This window comes from Podarcis melisellensis, assembly GCF_964234715.1.
Source record: "Podarcis melisellensis genome assembly, chromosome: 12".
Taxonomy (NCBI): Eukaryota; Metazoa; Chordata; class Lepidosauria; order Squamata; family Lacertidae; genus Podarcis; species Podarcis melisellensis.
Genome location: NC_138544.1, coordinates 26,644,188 through 26,659,248, shown reverse-complemented (window position 1 = coordinate 26,659,248; position 15,061 = coordinate 26,644,188). Strand labels below are relative to the sequence as shown.

The 15,061-nt window shown below is 41.2% G+C and overlaps 1 protein-coding gene across 1 annotated transcript in view; it reads left to right on the top strand.

The window, feature by feature from the left end:
- Nucleotides 1-15,061, top strand: part of DNAH11 (dynein axonemal heavy chain 11) — a 148,601-nt gene that overhangs the window by 125,907 nt on the left and 7,633 nt on the right. The window contains exons 70-76 of the mRNA XM_081883500.1: nucleotides 1,838-1,960; nucleotides 3,136-3,329; nucleotides 4,591-4,739; nucleotides 6,050-6,177; nucleotides 7,558-7,785; nucleotides 8,821-9,012; nucleotides 14,709-14,828. Coding sequence (XP_081739626.1) covers nucleotides 1,838-1,960; nucleotides 3,136-3,329; nucleotides 4,591-4,739; nucleotides 6,050-6,177; nucleotides 7,558-7,785; nucleotides 8,821-9,012; nucleotides 14,709-14,828 — 1,134 coding nt within the window. The remainder of the gene's footprint in view (nucleotides 1-1,837; nucleotides 1,961-3,135; nucleotides 3,330-4,590; nucleotides 4,740-6,049; nucleotides 6,178-7,557; nucleotides 7,786-8,820; nucleotides 9,013-14,708; nucleotides 14,829-15,061) is intronic.

Genomic DNA, 15,061 nt, shown 5'->3' with positions numbered 1-15,061 from the left:
CCCTGCTACCATGAGTGCCCGTTGCCGTGGGTGCTATACAGCGTGCATGGCCCTGGCACTGAAATGTGTGGGTGCCTGGCCCCTTCATGGAATTTTTTAGGTGCTCAGGCACCAAGGGCCCCAGGGAATTGGCACCTATGACTCCTGGCATGAAAAGCAGCAAGCTGAGCTATGAGTGAATGGCTGTCTAGACTCCGTAGTGTGCCCTTCCCAGTCCCACTATTCACCTCACTAGACTCTTTCACACAAACCCTGCTCTGCACTTGCCTGAAGTGCTTATGCCTCACTGGAATGTGTCCTTGTTGTTATGGTAATATAATATAATAATAATAATTTATTATTTATACCCCGCCCATCTGGCTGGGTTTCCCCAGCCACTCTGGGCGGCTTCCAACAGAACACTAAAATACAATAACTTATTAAACATTAAAAGCTTCCCTAAACAGGGCTGCCTTCAGATGTCTTCTAAAAGTTCGGTTATTTTTCTCTTTGACATCTGGTGGGAGGGCATTCCACAGGGCGGGTGCCACTACCAAGAAGGCCCTCTGCCTAGTTCCCTGTAACTTGGCTTCTCGCAGTGAGGGAACCACCAGAAGGCCCTCGGCGCTGGACCTCAGTGTCCGGGCAGAACGATGGAGGTGGAGACGCTCCTTCAGGTATACAGGACCGAGGCCGTTTAGGGCTTTAAAGGTCAGCACCAACACTTTGAATTGTGCTCGGAAACATACTGGGAGCCAGTGTAGGACTTTCAAGACCAGTCTTATATGGTCTTGGCGGCCGCTCCCAGTCACCAGTCTAGCTGCCGGATTCTGGATTAGTTGATAATGCCTCTTTCCTTACTGAATTGTGTATTGAGAGATGTAACTGGTTGTGTGTGTCGAAACTTCATTTTACAGATAGGTAGCCGTATTGGTCTGCCATAGTCAAAACAAAAAAATTCCTTCCAGTATCTGAAGAAGTGTGCATGCACACGAAAGTTCATACCAGAAACTTCATTTTGCATGTGTAGTAGAAAGTAGCCTAAAGTCATGTCTATAGCCCTGCCCACTTTGGACTGTGGCCCCCATTCGGCCTCTGGCATGCACCCCCAAGAAGGATGCCCATAATGTAACGTAGCCTTTGGGCAGGGAAAAAATATATATTCGCTGCTGCTCTAGAAGCAGGGAAACCATTTTTTAGCCCAAAGGTTTTGTTCAATCCCAGGGACAACATCCACTCCAGTGGTTGGCAGGGCCCATGTTCAAGGACACATTCCAGCCAGGCCAAAATGCTCAAGGAAGGTGTGAACCAGGGCCAGTCAGGAGTGTGGCCTAAGGAGATGGGGACATGGGTAGGAAGAATCATGAGGGCCAGATAAGGAGCCCTGAGGTGCTGCATTTTTGCCCCCAGGCCTAAAGTTCCACACATCCATATTTGAAAGGATGATTGCCTAAGAACTGTTCATTTGAGAAATGTCTGTGTCCAATTTCTTCTTCGTTTTTAGTAGTGCTGATTTCACATTTTGGAGTGTCGCTTCTCCTTTTCCTGTAATTTTGTTGGGAGCAGCCCAGAGTAGCTGAGTACAGATGAGTGGGCTGGAAAATTACTATTATTATTATTATTATTATTATTATTATTATTATTATTATTATTATCAACATCATTATCAACATCATAATCATCATCAGACCAAGTGCAAAAAATGTATGTCTAACCAGAGCGGTCATGAAGGCAGAAATACTCAATACTTTGTGTTACTTCTGTATAAAATAGAATTATGGTAGTGCAGAACATTATAGAGTAACACCTTTCTTTGTAATGACTCTCACGGTATTTCCCAATTTTGTTCACTTCCTAGATTTTGTTGAGAAGTAAAGAAATAGAACTCACCGAACTGAATTTCCTGCTACGATTTACAATTGAACACACCTACAAAAGTCCTGTGGACTTTTTAACTACTCAGTCATGGAGTGCCATTAGGGTAAGTTTCATGACCAACCAGCTGCCTATAAGGAACCAAGCAGATGCCTGCATATACCCAAACAGCTTTATGCTTGGTTGTGAGCACCTTTTATACTTTTTAATGCGCTTACTTCTCTACATTGCACAAAATACTCTGTTTTATATAGGAATGGCTTCTGTTTCTCTCCTGCTCCCCCATGAAGAAGCAGGCTTGAGGGCCTTGCCATCTGCAACCCACTCCAGCATGCAGGATGTGAGCAAGGAATTACACTCCCCCCTCTACACACACACACACACACACACACACACCACACCACACTTTTCTGCTTCCATCTCAGTACCGAGAAAGACCTGGAAGCAGAGGACTGCATGGCTACCTGCCTGACTGCATTGCCACTTTTCTTTAGCGGCTTCTCTACCTTTCTCAGTATAATTAATTAATATTTGTATGCCACCCTTCATCAGTAGATCTCAGGGTTATTCATAATATGAAGCACCCCCACCTGCTTGCTCACTCCCAGATCTCTTCTTCACAGGCTGTCATGTGTAAGAGCATGAGAACAGCCTGTTGGGTCAAGCCAGTGGCCAATCAGATGCTTGATTCTGTTCTCACAGTGGCCAATCAGATCATTGAGAGAAGCCTGCAAGCAGGACATGAGCACAACAACACTCTGTCCATCTGTGATTCCCAGCGACTGGTATGCAGAGACAGATGTCTCTGGCTGTGGATATAGAACATGCCCCTCATGGCTAGTAGCCATTCATAGTTTTGTCCTCCATGAATTTTCAGAAGTAAGGGTGTCTACTCAGATGGGAAGGGAGGGCATGGTCAAACAAGGGAGACCATATATGAGAGAGTGGTTGAGCTGCTCTGAGTGGGGAAGGAAAAAACCTTTATGGTGCAGGTTTTGGACTAAAGTAGCTCAGGACTGCTTGTGGCCACCAAAGAAAACTTTGCTGGCTGTTTGTGTGCCTATAGATGTGCCACACTGGCAATGCCCACACTAAGGTTTAGTGGTCCATGGTGAAATTGCTAAGGTTTGGCGAAATCCTACACACTTTGGTATATTGCAAGAGAGTGTAATATGTGTGGTGGGAGAGGGTAAACAGCATCTCAATAATTGCCACTTATTTCTCTCTTAGTGCGAATAGTTGATGTGTCAATAAATCAGGCTTGCCATTGTTCTGTTTCAGGCCATTGCCTTAATGGATGAATTTCGAGGATTAGATAGAGACATAGAAGGTTCTGCCAAGAGATGGAAAAAATGGGTAGATTCAGAATGCCCAGAAAAGGAAAAGTTCCCTCAGGAATGGAAAAGCAAAACTTCTTTTCAGAAGATTATCATGCTACGAGCATTACGCCCGGATCGGATGACATATGCTCTGAGGTACTGCATGTTTGACTTTGTGAACTCCTTTTATATTTATCACATTTATTTATGCACTCCATTTATTTATGTGTACAGGTTGCATGATCTGTCAAATAGCACTTACAGAAATAACTAAAAAATAGCATCAAACACATCAGCAGATGGCTGTACAGTAGCCATTCTAAATCTGTGCACGTCATGAGGTAATCCATTCATATCATTCTCCTCCCTCCCAAACACTTTTCCTTTTGTGTCATACATTGTAAGCCTGTGGGTGGGGACTGTCTTATTTTGTTGTTGTTATTTATTGTTTGATTTGTAAGCTCTTCTGGGAGCCTTTTTGGCTGAAGAGCAGGATTTTAAAATTAATTAAATAAGTATCTAGCCACTTGTCTCACAGAAGTGTCAATTCTACCACACCATTGCAGTCTCTCTTTCTTGTTGTTTACGGTGATGTAGTGAAATACACACACTGAGTTGAACAAGGCAAGTGATACATATGAAGTGACTGTTACATGGAGAGCCTTCAGTGCACTCTGGATTTAAAATACCAATAGGAAACATCACTCATATATGTGAAGTAGACCTTAGGATTGTGGCTCCTGGTTAATTTAGAAGCAACAGTTCGTCAGCTGGGATGTTTTCCTTTCAAGCCATACAACAGAACTTAGCTCAGCTTCTTGGGTTTTCTACACGTTGGTGGAATAGAATATATTTGAAAGGATATTTAGGAAAATAGATCCAGTTACAGATAGGTAGCCGTGTTTGTCTGCCATAGTCAAAACAAAAAAAATTTCCTTCCAGTAGCACCTTAAAGACCAACTAAGTTAGTTCTTGGTATGAGCTTTCGTGTGCATGCACACTTCTTCAGATTCTGTGTATCTGAAGACTTCTTCATGCACACGAAAGCTCATACCAAGAACTAACTTAGTTGGTCTTTAAGGTGCTACTGGAAGGAATTTTTTTTTTTTTAGGAAAATAGAGAATGTGAGACTTGGGGCCTAGAAAAACAGCTGAGACGCTAAGGATGCATGCCTCAGCCACCTCTTTCCCATCAACATGTGCAGACTGTATGCTAGACTCTTAATGCTCTGAATCAGGCTTCCCCAACCTGGTGAACTCCAGATATTTGGGACTACAAATCTGTTCAGCCCCATCCAGGGTGGCCAGTGACCAGAATGATGGGAAATGTCCGAAACATCTGTATGGCACCAGGATAAGGAAGCTTTTTCTATATGTTAACATATGTTCATTATATATACATTCTATATTTTTGTAGAAACTTTGTAGAGGAAAAGCTTGGCTCAAAGTATGTGGATGGTACAAGAATAGACTTGGCAAAATCTTATGAAGAAAGCAGTCCAGCCACTCCAATATTTTTCATTCTTTCTCCTGGAGTCGATCCTCTTAAAGATGTGGAGGCACTTGGTAAGTATGTTTTGTTGAATAGGTATTGTTGGGCTGGTTTTTAAAACATGGGCAGGTGAATTGGCAACATTCCAAATCTTGCAAAAGACAAAATGCAAACAGAATTTGTCGTGTTCATGTGGAATGCTATGGACCGTGGTTTAATGCTACATGGACAAACCTCACTGAGCCCTAGCAAAGTGTGTTATTAGGGAGTGTTGGAAAAGAGAATGCAGGTTTGATGATGGCAAGGGCCCTCATTTTGACATGCGACATTCAGAGGCATTCTGGTAGGAATTCTGACATGGCTGTGGGTAACAGGAACTCTCTCCAGTAGTTGTTAATGTTGCTGATTTGCAAAGTCCGCAGAGCTTTTCTTAATGCATAGTTTATGATTGGTAACAACAGGGGTTTGTGCTTTGAGTTAGACAGAGCGGGAGTCGGTCTTTAATTAATGCATGTTAAGCTAACACAAAAAAAAGCCCACAAATAGTCATTATCAAGGAATAAAGCAGATTTAAATTTGGAATTGTTTTCCTCAACAAGAGTTAAGTTTTAAAGATTTCCCCCTCTCTTGCCCTAGCCCTCCATTCACTCTGGAAGGGTGGATGAAAAGTGTGAGGCTATTAACGCTGCAGCGTGAAGAAATTTTTAGATTGAACATTCCTCTGCTTGGCATAATGCAGGCTCTTTTGTGCTGTTTCTTACCTTTTGAGTAGATGAGGGCCAGAGGGCAATTTTCTCCATGCTCATGTAATCTTGTGCCCCCTGTGACTAAATAATGGTCATTATACAAACTATATTCAATTGTGTAAGAAACTGTCGCTTTGTACTTAGGATTACTATTCCCCACTGACTCTGCTGAGAATACCAGGTTAATACAGCTGTGACCTGACTGTGCTCAATTTAAACTCAGGCCTCACAAGGTGAGAGGCTTGCACATTTACCCACTGAACCAATCAGTTAAAAAACTGATGTGATAGCTACCACATGTTGCTCCCTTTTTTTATAAAGGAAATGGCTTGCACCCCCTGTACGAGTTTATAAAGCTCTGTAACAATACCTAGCATCTATCAAAATGTCAAAAGGTTCGTTATCTTAAAACCAAGGGAGCAGATTTCTGCAGGGTTTTTCCCCTAATACCAGCCATAAGGCTGCTGTTGAGAGCTCGCAATTTTGCTTGTTGAAATTGTGTTGAGTGACGAACTAATGTGTATTGTCCCAGTGATTGGTGAAATTAATGGGGCATTATCTCCCCCCCCCCTTTCACTCCATCCCCTTCCTCCTTTCCGCTTTTGCTCGCCTCCCCACCTCCGTTGCTCCACTTGCAGGCAAAAAACTTGACTTCACAATTGATTCTGGGAAATTTCATAATATCTCTTTGGGGCAAGGGCAAGAGGTTGTTGCGGAGGAGGCGTTAAAGAAAGCTGCCAGGCATGGGCACTGGGTTATTCTGCAAGTAAGTGTGAAATGGTATGATTTGACGTTCTGTCGTGGGGCTTACTCTGCACATACTTAACCTGTGAAATGTCTTCCTGTTAAAAAATCATCAACAAGAAACAACCTTCTGAGGAATTCTGAGAGAAGACAACTTCACCTAGCATTATTTCTTTTCACCGATCATGATAGCGGATCAAAGAGTTTGTAGAGTGGTTTGTGGGATTTGTTACTTAACTTTCTGAAGTTAAGCACACAAATGGCGCCACCTGCTTTATTACTGCTTGGTTCTTTTGGCTCTTCCAAAATTGCTGCCACAGGAATGGGAGATCATCTTTCATCAAAAATATCTGTGAGGATAGTTCTGCAAGATGGAGAATTTTCCTCTGTCCCTCAGTATCCGTTATGCAGTGACAAATAAACTTGCAAGAGGAAAGTTAACAAAAAAATAAGGATTGGCCAACATGTCAATTTCATTATTCCCCTTTTATCCAATCTTAATTTCAGTCCTACACATTTCTACATCTGACTTTGCAAAACAGCATTTTTGTGCAAATTCCCCCTTCTACACGCATTTTTTATGTGCCACTCTGTCTCATATACACATTTATGTGAAGCGATTTTCCCTATGTAATCCATTTTTAATATTACTTTCATTAATGTATGCATTTATATGCACACTTTACCATTGTATATGCATTTTTGTACACATTGTTTGGCTCAAGAATTGCATTGCAAAGTTCAGATAACTGCAAAGTTGAAATGATGGCTGCGTTTTGGTTCACATACTGTTGTGAAAAATGTGAATTTTGTAAGTTCACCTTTACATATAAACAGAATTGTATTTGTCCCCTACCCCTACTAAAGGTAGGTGGCATGCATTTTCTTCCATGCATAAGATCCACACATGTCCACACAATTTTGGGGAAGAACTCCAAAGAAAAATATCCAGCTATGGAGAAGCTCTGTGCCTCTATGTCCAGATCATTGCTAGACTTTCGGGCCGTGATACTTAGCAGTCAGACATTAGTACTTTTTCCAGCTTCTGATTTGTCGCTTTTGTTAATCATCCCAGCGTTCCTAAATCCTACTGAACATTATCTGAGCTCTGGAGAGAGTTAGCAGGCTTAAGTGCATGGGTGGTTATAGATGACATGATTTATATATGCTAGTGCTTAGCAAATCAAGGCCTAATAGCACCTAGAGATAATGAAGTCCTTCCTAATGTAACATATTAAAATAAAGTCTCTATCTTTTACTCCTCTCTGCTCTTGAAACATAGAATTAAATCATATTTGGAGTATTGGCTGTTTTGTTCTTGTTATGCAACTGAGATAATTAAAGCTACATTTGAAATAATAAACTTGCTCTTATAATTGAAGTGTTGCTTGCTCTCAAACAGAACATACACCTCGTAGTCAAATGGCTGGGGACATTAGAGAAGCTACTGGAGGAACACAGCAGAGAAAGTCACCCCGACTACCGTGTCTTTATAAGTGCAGAACCAGCTCCAAGTCCTGAAGAACATGTCATACCTCAAGGAATATTAGAGAACAGTATTAAAATTATTAACGAGCCCCCTACTGGTATGCTGGCAAATCTTCATGCTGCTCTCTATAATTTTGACCAGGTGAGGAGAAAATCGGTAGTTTTGCTTTATTTCTTCTTCAGAATGAGGCATTCTGGGTGAGGCGGGAGCACTTGCACTGCCTACCATATTGGGTTGTAGGGTTTAGAAATTTATTTATTTGACATAATTTATATACTGCTTGTCGGGGACGCGGGTGGCGCTGTGGGTAAAACCTCAGCGCCTAGGACTTGCCGATCTCATGGTCGGCGGTTCGAATCCCCGCGGCGGGGTGAGCTCCCGTCGTTCGGTCCCAGCTCCTGCCCACCTAGCAGTTCAAAAGCACCCTTAAGTGCAAGTAGATAAATAGGTACCGCTTTATAGCGGGAAGGTAAACGGCGTTACCATGTGCTGCTCTGGTGCCGGTTCACCAGAGCAGCTTCGTCACGCTGGCCACGTGACTCGGAAGTGTCTCCGGACAGCGCTGGCTCCCGGCCTCTAGAGTGAGATGAGCGCACAACCCTAGAGTCTGTCAAGACTGGTCCGTACGGGCAGGGGTACCTTTACCTTTTATATACTGCTTGGTTGTAAAAGTGTAAGAAACACTGTTTGAATGTTAAACAAGGTTTCTGTCTGTGGCGTTGCGGGCGCCCTTGTCAGCCATCTTGTCACAAATGCCTTGCTCTGGGAAAGGACCCCGTTTGCCCTTTCTCGTGACAAGGTAGGGAGGAAGTGGCAACAGAGAAGTGACCAGTGCTGTTGCTACAAACCAGAAATCAGGAAGAAAAAAAACAACCAATGAGGGTTGAGAGGAGGAGAAGGAGGAGGAATGGGGACAACAGCTGGGAGGAGGAACAGGCAGCAGTAAAAGGGATGGAGCAAGAATGGTGTGCCCATCGTAGGAGGTGTAATCCTTTTTTTGCTGGTCCTGCAAACTTACTTTCAGTTTTACCTTTTGCTAAGATGAAAATATAGATTCTTATTGCTGCTGTTTAGCTGTCATTAATTCTAGTAAGAAAACTACAGTTGTCGTCTCTAAAGCTTGTTGGTGATCTGATAGAAATACTGTTGTTTTTCCATAATCCTTTGTTTTAACAGGATACACTTGAATTGTGTACCCGAGAACAAGAGTTCAAAAGTATCTTCTTTTCCCTTTGCTACTTTCACACCTGTGTTGCTGGGAGACTCAAGTTTGGACCTCAAGGATGGAATCGAAGATACCCTTTTAACGTAGGAGACCTTACCATTTGTGTCAATGTCCTCTACAACTACCTGGAAGCAAACTCTAAGGTAACAACTTGGAGACCAAGTGTCTTCTGGCCAAGATGGTGGTGATATTTTTTGGTTTTTGTTCCCTAGTTTTAGAAGTGAACAAGGGAAGGTGAAATATATTTCTTTAGTGAAATAGTTGAAATGTGTATCTGCTGTTGGGTATACAAATTGGGCAGATCAGAGGTTGTCCACAGAGGATGCTTAAATTTCATAACATAGGTTGAACCAGTTGCACACTTGATGGGTTTACTAAAGTAAGTAAGTGAGTGAATGAGTGAGTGAGTAAATAAATAAATAAATAAATAAATAAATAAGCCCTTCATTATGTTAACGAAAACAGTGCTTTACATGTGCATATATGCCAAATTCATTAGGCAGGTAATGAAGCATTTTGCACAACTGTAATTACATACAGCAGTCCTGACAGTTCATAACATTGCATTAATAATCACTACAATTAATTCTGATGATGGAAGCAATTTACAGCACGTCACATATATAAATAATGGTGTATTTCCTTCATGTGTCGTTATTATGTATTAAGGAGGCCACCTTGTTGTGACTTTCTCAGGAATGTTCCCCTTGAGTTCAAGTTTAAAGCTAGATGAATGATTTACTCTGTTTTGAGATTGGTTGCCAATCGGAAGATGCAAAACCATTCAGGTGTTACCATTCATTAAACCAATTATTCACATGTGTAGCAAAGGTAGGTTAGTACGTTCTAAGTCTAGCAAAGACTTAGTAGGTTGGTACTTGCACTTAGGCACATGCAATTTGGTTAGTAATTAAGCTATCCAGTATTCTCACTCTAGCCTGAGAATTAGTTTTGTGTAACTTGCTTATTTGCAATTGCAGTATGATTCGGAATACTGCAATTTCTAGCTTTTCCAGATTAGATAAATAAAAAAACTGGATATCTACTGTGAATCGGTTATTTCGTGAAAATGATATTTGGTGTCACCATTTCAATAAGCGTTTTATTCTATAGTGATGCACATGGGACTTGATGCAAAACATTGCAATTTTTCCGACCTTCCCTATGAACCAGGAGGCAAGTGGGAGAATATCCTTAATTGGTTCCTAAGCTGTTGTGGTCATGAAGGTTCTCTCTCACTCTGACCAAGGCAGCCAGGCCTGGTCAGGGGTCTCACTCATCCAAACTGTTCTACCTTTAGTCTCAAATCCCATGAGCCAGCAGCCATATTTGGGCCTGGCCTGCCCTCTGAAGGAAAGCTAAACAAAATTATCCACCCAAAGCCCTTCCACAAGTCCAACATGGGGAGAAAACAAAGCATAATGGATAATTTTTTCAGTCCTTATTTACCTTTACCCTTCCCCTTACATATTCTTACTTAATTAGACATATAGTTAGTAACTGAAAATGTGATGAGGCATTGTTGTTCCTGTTTAGGGAAGCTTTTAATGTTTGATGCATTACTGTATTTTAATATTTTGTTGGAAGCTGCCCAGAGTAGCTGGGGAAGCCCAGCCAGATGGGTGGGGTATAAATAAATTTATTATTATTATTATTATTATTATTATTATTATTACTACTACTACTACTACTACTACTACTACTACTTGACCTCTGATTAGTCATGTAGCTGCTGCTTACTAGAAGGCAGAGGACAAGGAAGTTGATGCAGTGCACGTTCACCAAGAGGCATGTCGGATTGTCTCCATCAGCGCCTTTGCACTGCGCTGACCTCCCTGCTGCTTCACCCCCCTTCTCTGTCTGCTAGTAAGTAGCAGCAAGGCAACTGATTGGAGGTCAAGTGAGCAGCAGCATCTCCCCATGCCGTCTACTGCTTCGTATCTCTGGGTTCCCTCTAGGGTAGCCACATGTAAACAGGGATCCTGCTCCTTTAATAACTCTATAGAAGAGGGAGTTTCAGCAGGTGTACCTTGTTATGACAAGCATCATGCACTTCCCTCTTCTCCATAACTATTAAAGGTGCAGAAGGCCCGCCCCCCCTTTTTTTTTGCATCTGGCTCCCTTAGATCCCTTCTATATTTGGAAAACTTCAGTTTGTTTGTCTGTGGTTGTATTTTGCTTCCAAATCATTGGAATGAGCCCACCAACATTACAGTTAATGACTGCAAAACTGGTTTTACCATCACAGTCCTATCTATGCAGAAATTCACTGGGACTTATTCCCAGGTAAATTGCTAGAGGATTACTGCCTTAGCTTGCAATGTTGTTTAAGCAATATATACTAGACTAGGTTTCATTTCTCATTACGATCTTTGTTCCAAACCACTGCCCCTTAGTACTTTTCTCTTTACTGCATTGTACTTCTCATGTGCCACTTTACTGCCTGTTACTTTTTTCTAATGTATGCATTTTAGGCAGTTACTGTATTGCAGAGTAGGGTTACCAAACATGCTACTGGAGCCTACTAAATATAGTGCAGCCTACTTCTAATGCATAACTTTGTGCAGCCCTAATGTGGCTGGTACAAATCTTCTCTAGTAAACTTGTTTCTCTAATTACATGATCAGTTTCACTTTACACATTTCCTTCTGTGTAGTTTTGCCCCCTTGGGGCATTTGCTGATTACTTTTACAAAGGCCTTGAGACCTTTGGGATGGCTGACTGCACTTTCTTCAGTCTTTTATTATTGATTTCTGAAAAGCTGGAGAACTTTGCTCTGTACTAAAGCAATCTACCTAATCCAGTAGTCTTCTCCTGGTCCAGAACAAACTCCAGCACCAGAACCTTTCCAACTAAAGCAAGCAACTGCATGAGTAGGGACTATTTGGGGTGGGGTAGATTGTCTGGATTAGGTGGTAATGGTATAGTAGGATTTAGTGTGCAAGATCTAGTATAAAATGGCATAAAGTGTTATGGAAAAGCTTGGACAAAAGAAGAAATAGGATGAGTGGCCAACTGTTCATGACCTTCAAGTCTCCAGCCATTTAAAATGATAGAGAGCATCAGCAATACATTTTAATGTTTAAAATAAAATTGAAGTGGCTACTATTAGCCCCTTTGAATTACTTTGCTAACCTGAGTTCATTTCCATATGCGACATAGCAGCAATGAATAATTGTTTGTTCTTGAATAATGTGTCCTTGATAGATAGAGGCAAGCTTATTTTGATAATGTAGGCTAAATGTATCAGCCCTCCAATACCACATGAATATATTGTTTTAAACAAAACACACAAATTCCTGATGCATTTCACCTTTAAAAACGTATAGCTTGAGATAAAGGTTTTGAAGTAATTTGTTAGAGACTTCTATAGAAACTGATTTTTGTTTGTTCACTGAGGAACTTTTAAAATCCAGAATCCATACAGTTTTGAAATTATCTCAACACAGAATATGAATTTAATTATTTTAGAAATGTAACTTTTTAGGCACTGAGCAGTGATGCTTTGACATTTTTGTCACTGTTTGGGGCCTTTTTCATCTTCCCCTGCAAGATTTCTAATAACGTGTTGAATAATAACGCATTGTCTTTTTGGTCTCTGGATTGCAGAGATCTGTATGATTTGCAAAACCCTTTCCCTCCAAAACAGAAAACTCATGTGTCTCTGAGAATAGTCATACCACCCACAATTTGTCAGGGCCTGCATAGCTTATAAATAATACCACTGAGAACATAGGCAAAACAAAAATGAATCAGTTTTACTGAATCACAATTATTAAATAGCTGGAAAGCATCCATGTTAACTTCTGAAATTTATTTTACAAAGCATAGTAAGAAAAACAAATTCTCATGTTAGTCTTGAAATTTAATAATAAAAAGATATCTGAAGAAGTGTGCATGCACACTAAAGCTCATACCAATAACAAACTTAGTTGGTCTCTAAGGTGCTACTGGAAGGATTTTTTTTATTTGTTTCGACTGAGGCAGACCAGCATGGCTACCTACCTGTAACTTGAAATTTAATATGCATTTTGTATTTTATGTCCAAAGAGAATTCTATATTTTGAACTCATTTCTTTTGATAGTCTAATACTGTCTGTTAATGCATTTTGATACTCATTTATTGAGACAAATTTGCATCAAGCACTCTGCAGTAGCTGAAGCTATTTTCCTTACTCTGCTTTGCCACATAATGTAAGACCTAAAATTAAGTTTTTCCTTGAACTCTTGGAAGGCATAATACTGCCCCAGAGTATGTAAAAGTTCCTGTCCAGAAAGGCTTCATCATAAACTGTAAATATTTTGTAAACCAAGGCTAGGGAGGAAACTTGCTCTTTTTTAAAACGTAGCATTGACTTTTTGAGTAACACACATCCTTGTCATTAATCGCAAACTAGTGGACTTGCATTATGATCCCTACAAAGAACTCTCAAGTGAGTATCTGGTGACAGAAGGAATATTCTATTCTTGCTGAAATCTGACACTGCATCTTGAATCAAAGTAAGGCGTTTGTCACTCTATTTCCCCCTGAGAGGATGTTCATTACATGAAGGGTCACATAAAAAAATATTTTTGTTTTGCTGAGTTGTGCTGTCACATCTCACATAGTGGCCATGCCCACACATCATGCCAAACCAACCTTCCCCAATCGTGTGCCTTCCGGTAGTTTTGGATTTCTGCTTCCATCAATCCAGGCAAAATGGCTAATGGTTATCCGTTGTGTTTAGCAAGTTGAGGTGTGCATGGACATGGTTTAGCAAGAAGGACTTGTAGCAAACATCTAGCTTCTCCACTGCCATGCCTCCTCCCTTAAGGAGAACTTCAGAATCTCCAGCCACCCAACCTAGGCTCCCTTAAATTAGACTTGTTATGTTGTCCATACGAGGAATCTTGGTTGATCACTAACTGGTCAATTTCAAAACAAGCCGGTGGAAGGTGGCTTGTTGAACTAAACCAGTTGGGAATAAACTGCAATCCATGGTGCTGACAATGCAACAAACCAGCTCACTTGAAGGGAAACAATTAAAAATCTCCCAAAATCTGCCTCCTGGCTGTGAGGGAGGAAGGAGAGCACAAGCCCAAGACTCACAGCTGTTTGTGCACATATTGCTATACCATGGTTTAGCATACTACTCAAGCATGGTCACTGTTCTCAAAGGAACCCGCTGCTGCCACACAGCTTTCTTCTGAAACAGAAAAACAATGAAGTCTTGTAGCACCTTAAAGACTTGACAGAATTTATTGTTGTATAAGCTTCTGAGGATTAGAGTCCACTTTCTCAGCTGAATTGTGTTACATATGGGAAGAGTGAAGAGCTAAATTCTAAGCAATGGCTGCAAAATGGGGGGGGGGGGAGTACAGCCAGTGACAATTCTGTGCACTTTTATGATGAGCAAGTTATAATTCCCTGCAGCAGTAGTTGATGCGACACAATCATTGTAGCTTTGCTGTCTTAATTAGCACTGGAAAAGGAAGCAATTTTCTTAACTGAAAGCAAAGAGGATAGAATCAGGTGCCTTGAAAAGTTTTAATTTTTATTGAGTTTCGCAGCCACTGGACTCCATTCTTTACCATTTTTGTTTTTGTTCTACCTGTGTTTATTTCATTTATGCACATACACCAACCAATGGCAGCAGAATGTGTCAGTGGTCCCATTATGATTATGTGCTTGTAACCACACACACACACACACACACACCCCACTCTTGGGATAATACGATGCACTTTGTGCTGATGAAATCCATGTTTTATTATGCCAGAGCTATGCCAAGTGACTTTGCTGTGTCCTCCTTAGAAAGCTAACTGGTTCTTTAAATACACATTCCATTGTATTCCGTAGGTTCCCTGGGAAGATTTGCGTTATCTCTTTGGTGAAATTATGTACGGTGGACACATCACTGATGACTGGGACCGCAGACTCTGCCGCACGTATTTGGAAGAATTTATGAACCCTTCTCTGGTAATGTATAGATTGGAGGAGACGAGGAAAAGTTTGTAGACTAAATGTTAGGAAGAACTTCCTTACAGCATGACCAGTTCAACAATGGAACAGACTGCCTCAGGAGGTGGTGGGCACTTTTGTTAAGAGAGTTTTTAAGCAGAGACACCTTCCAGGGATTCTGTAGCAGTAGATTTCCCGCATTGGCAGCTTGTCGGACCATTTGAGGTCCCTTCCAACGAAGATTCTCTTCC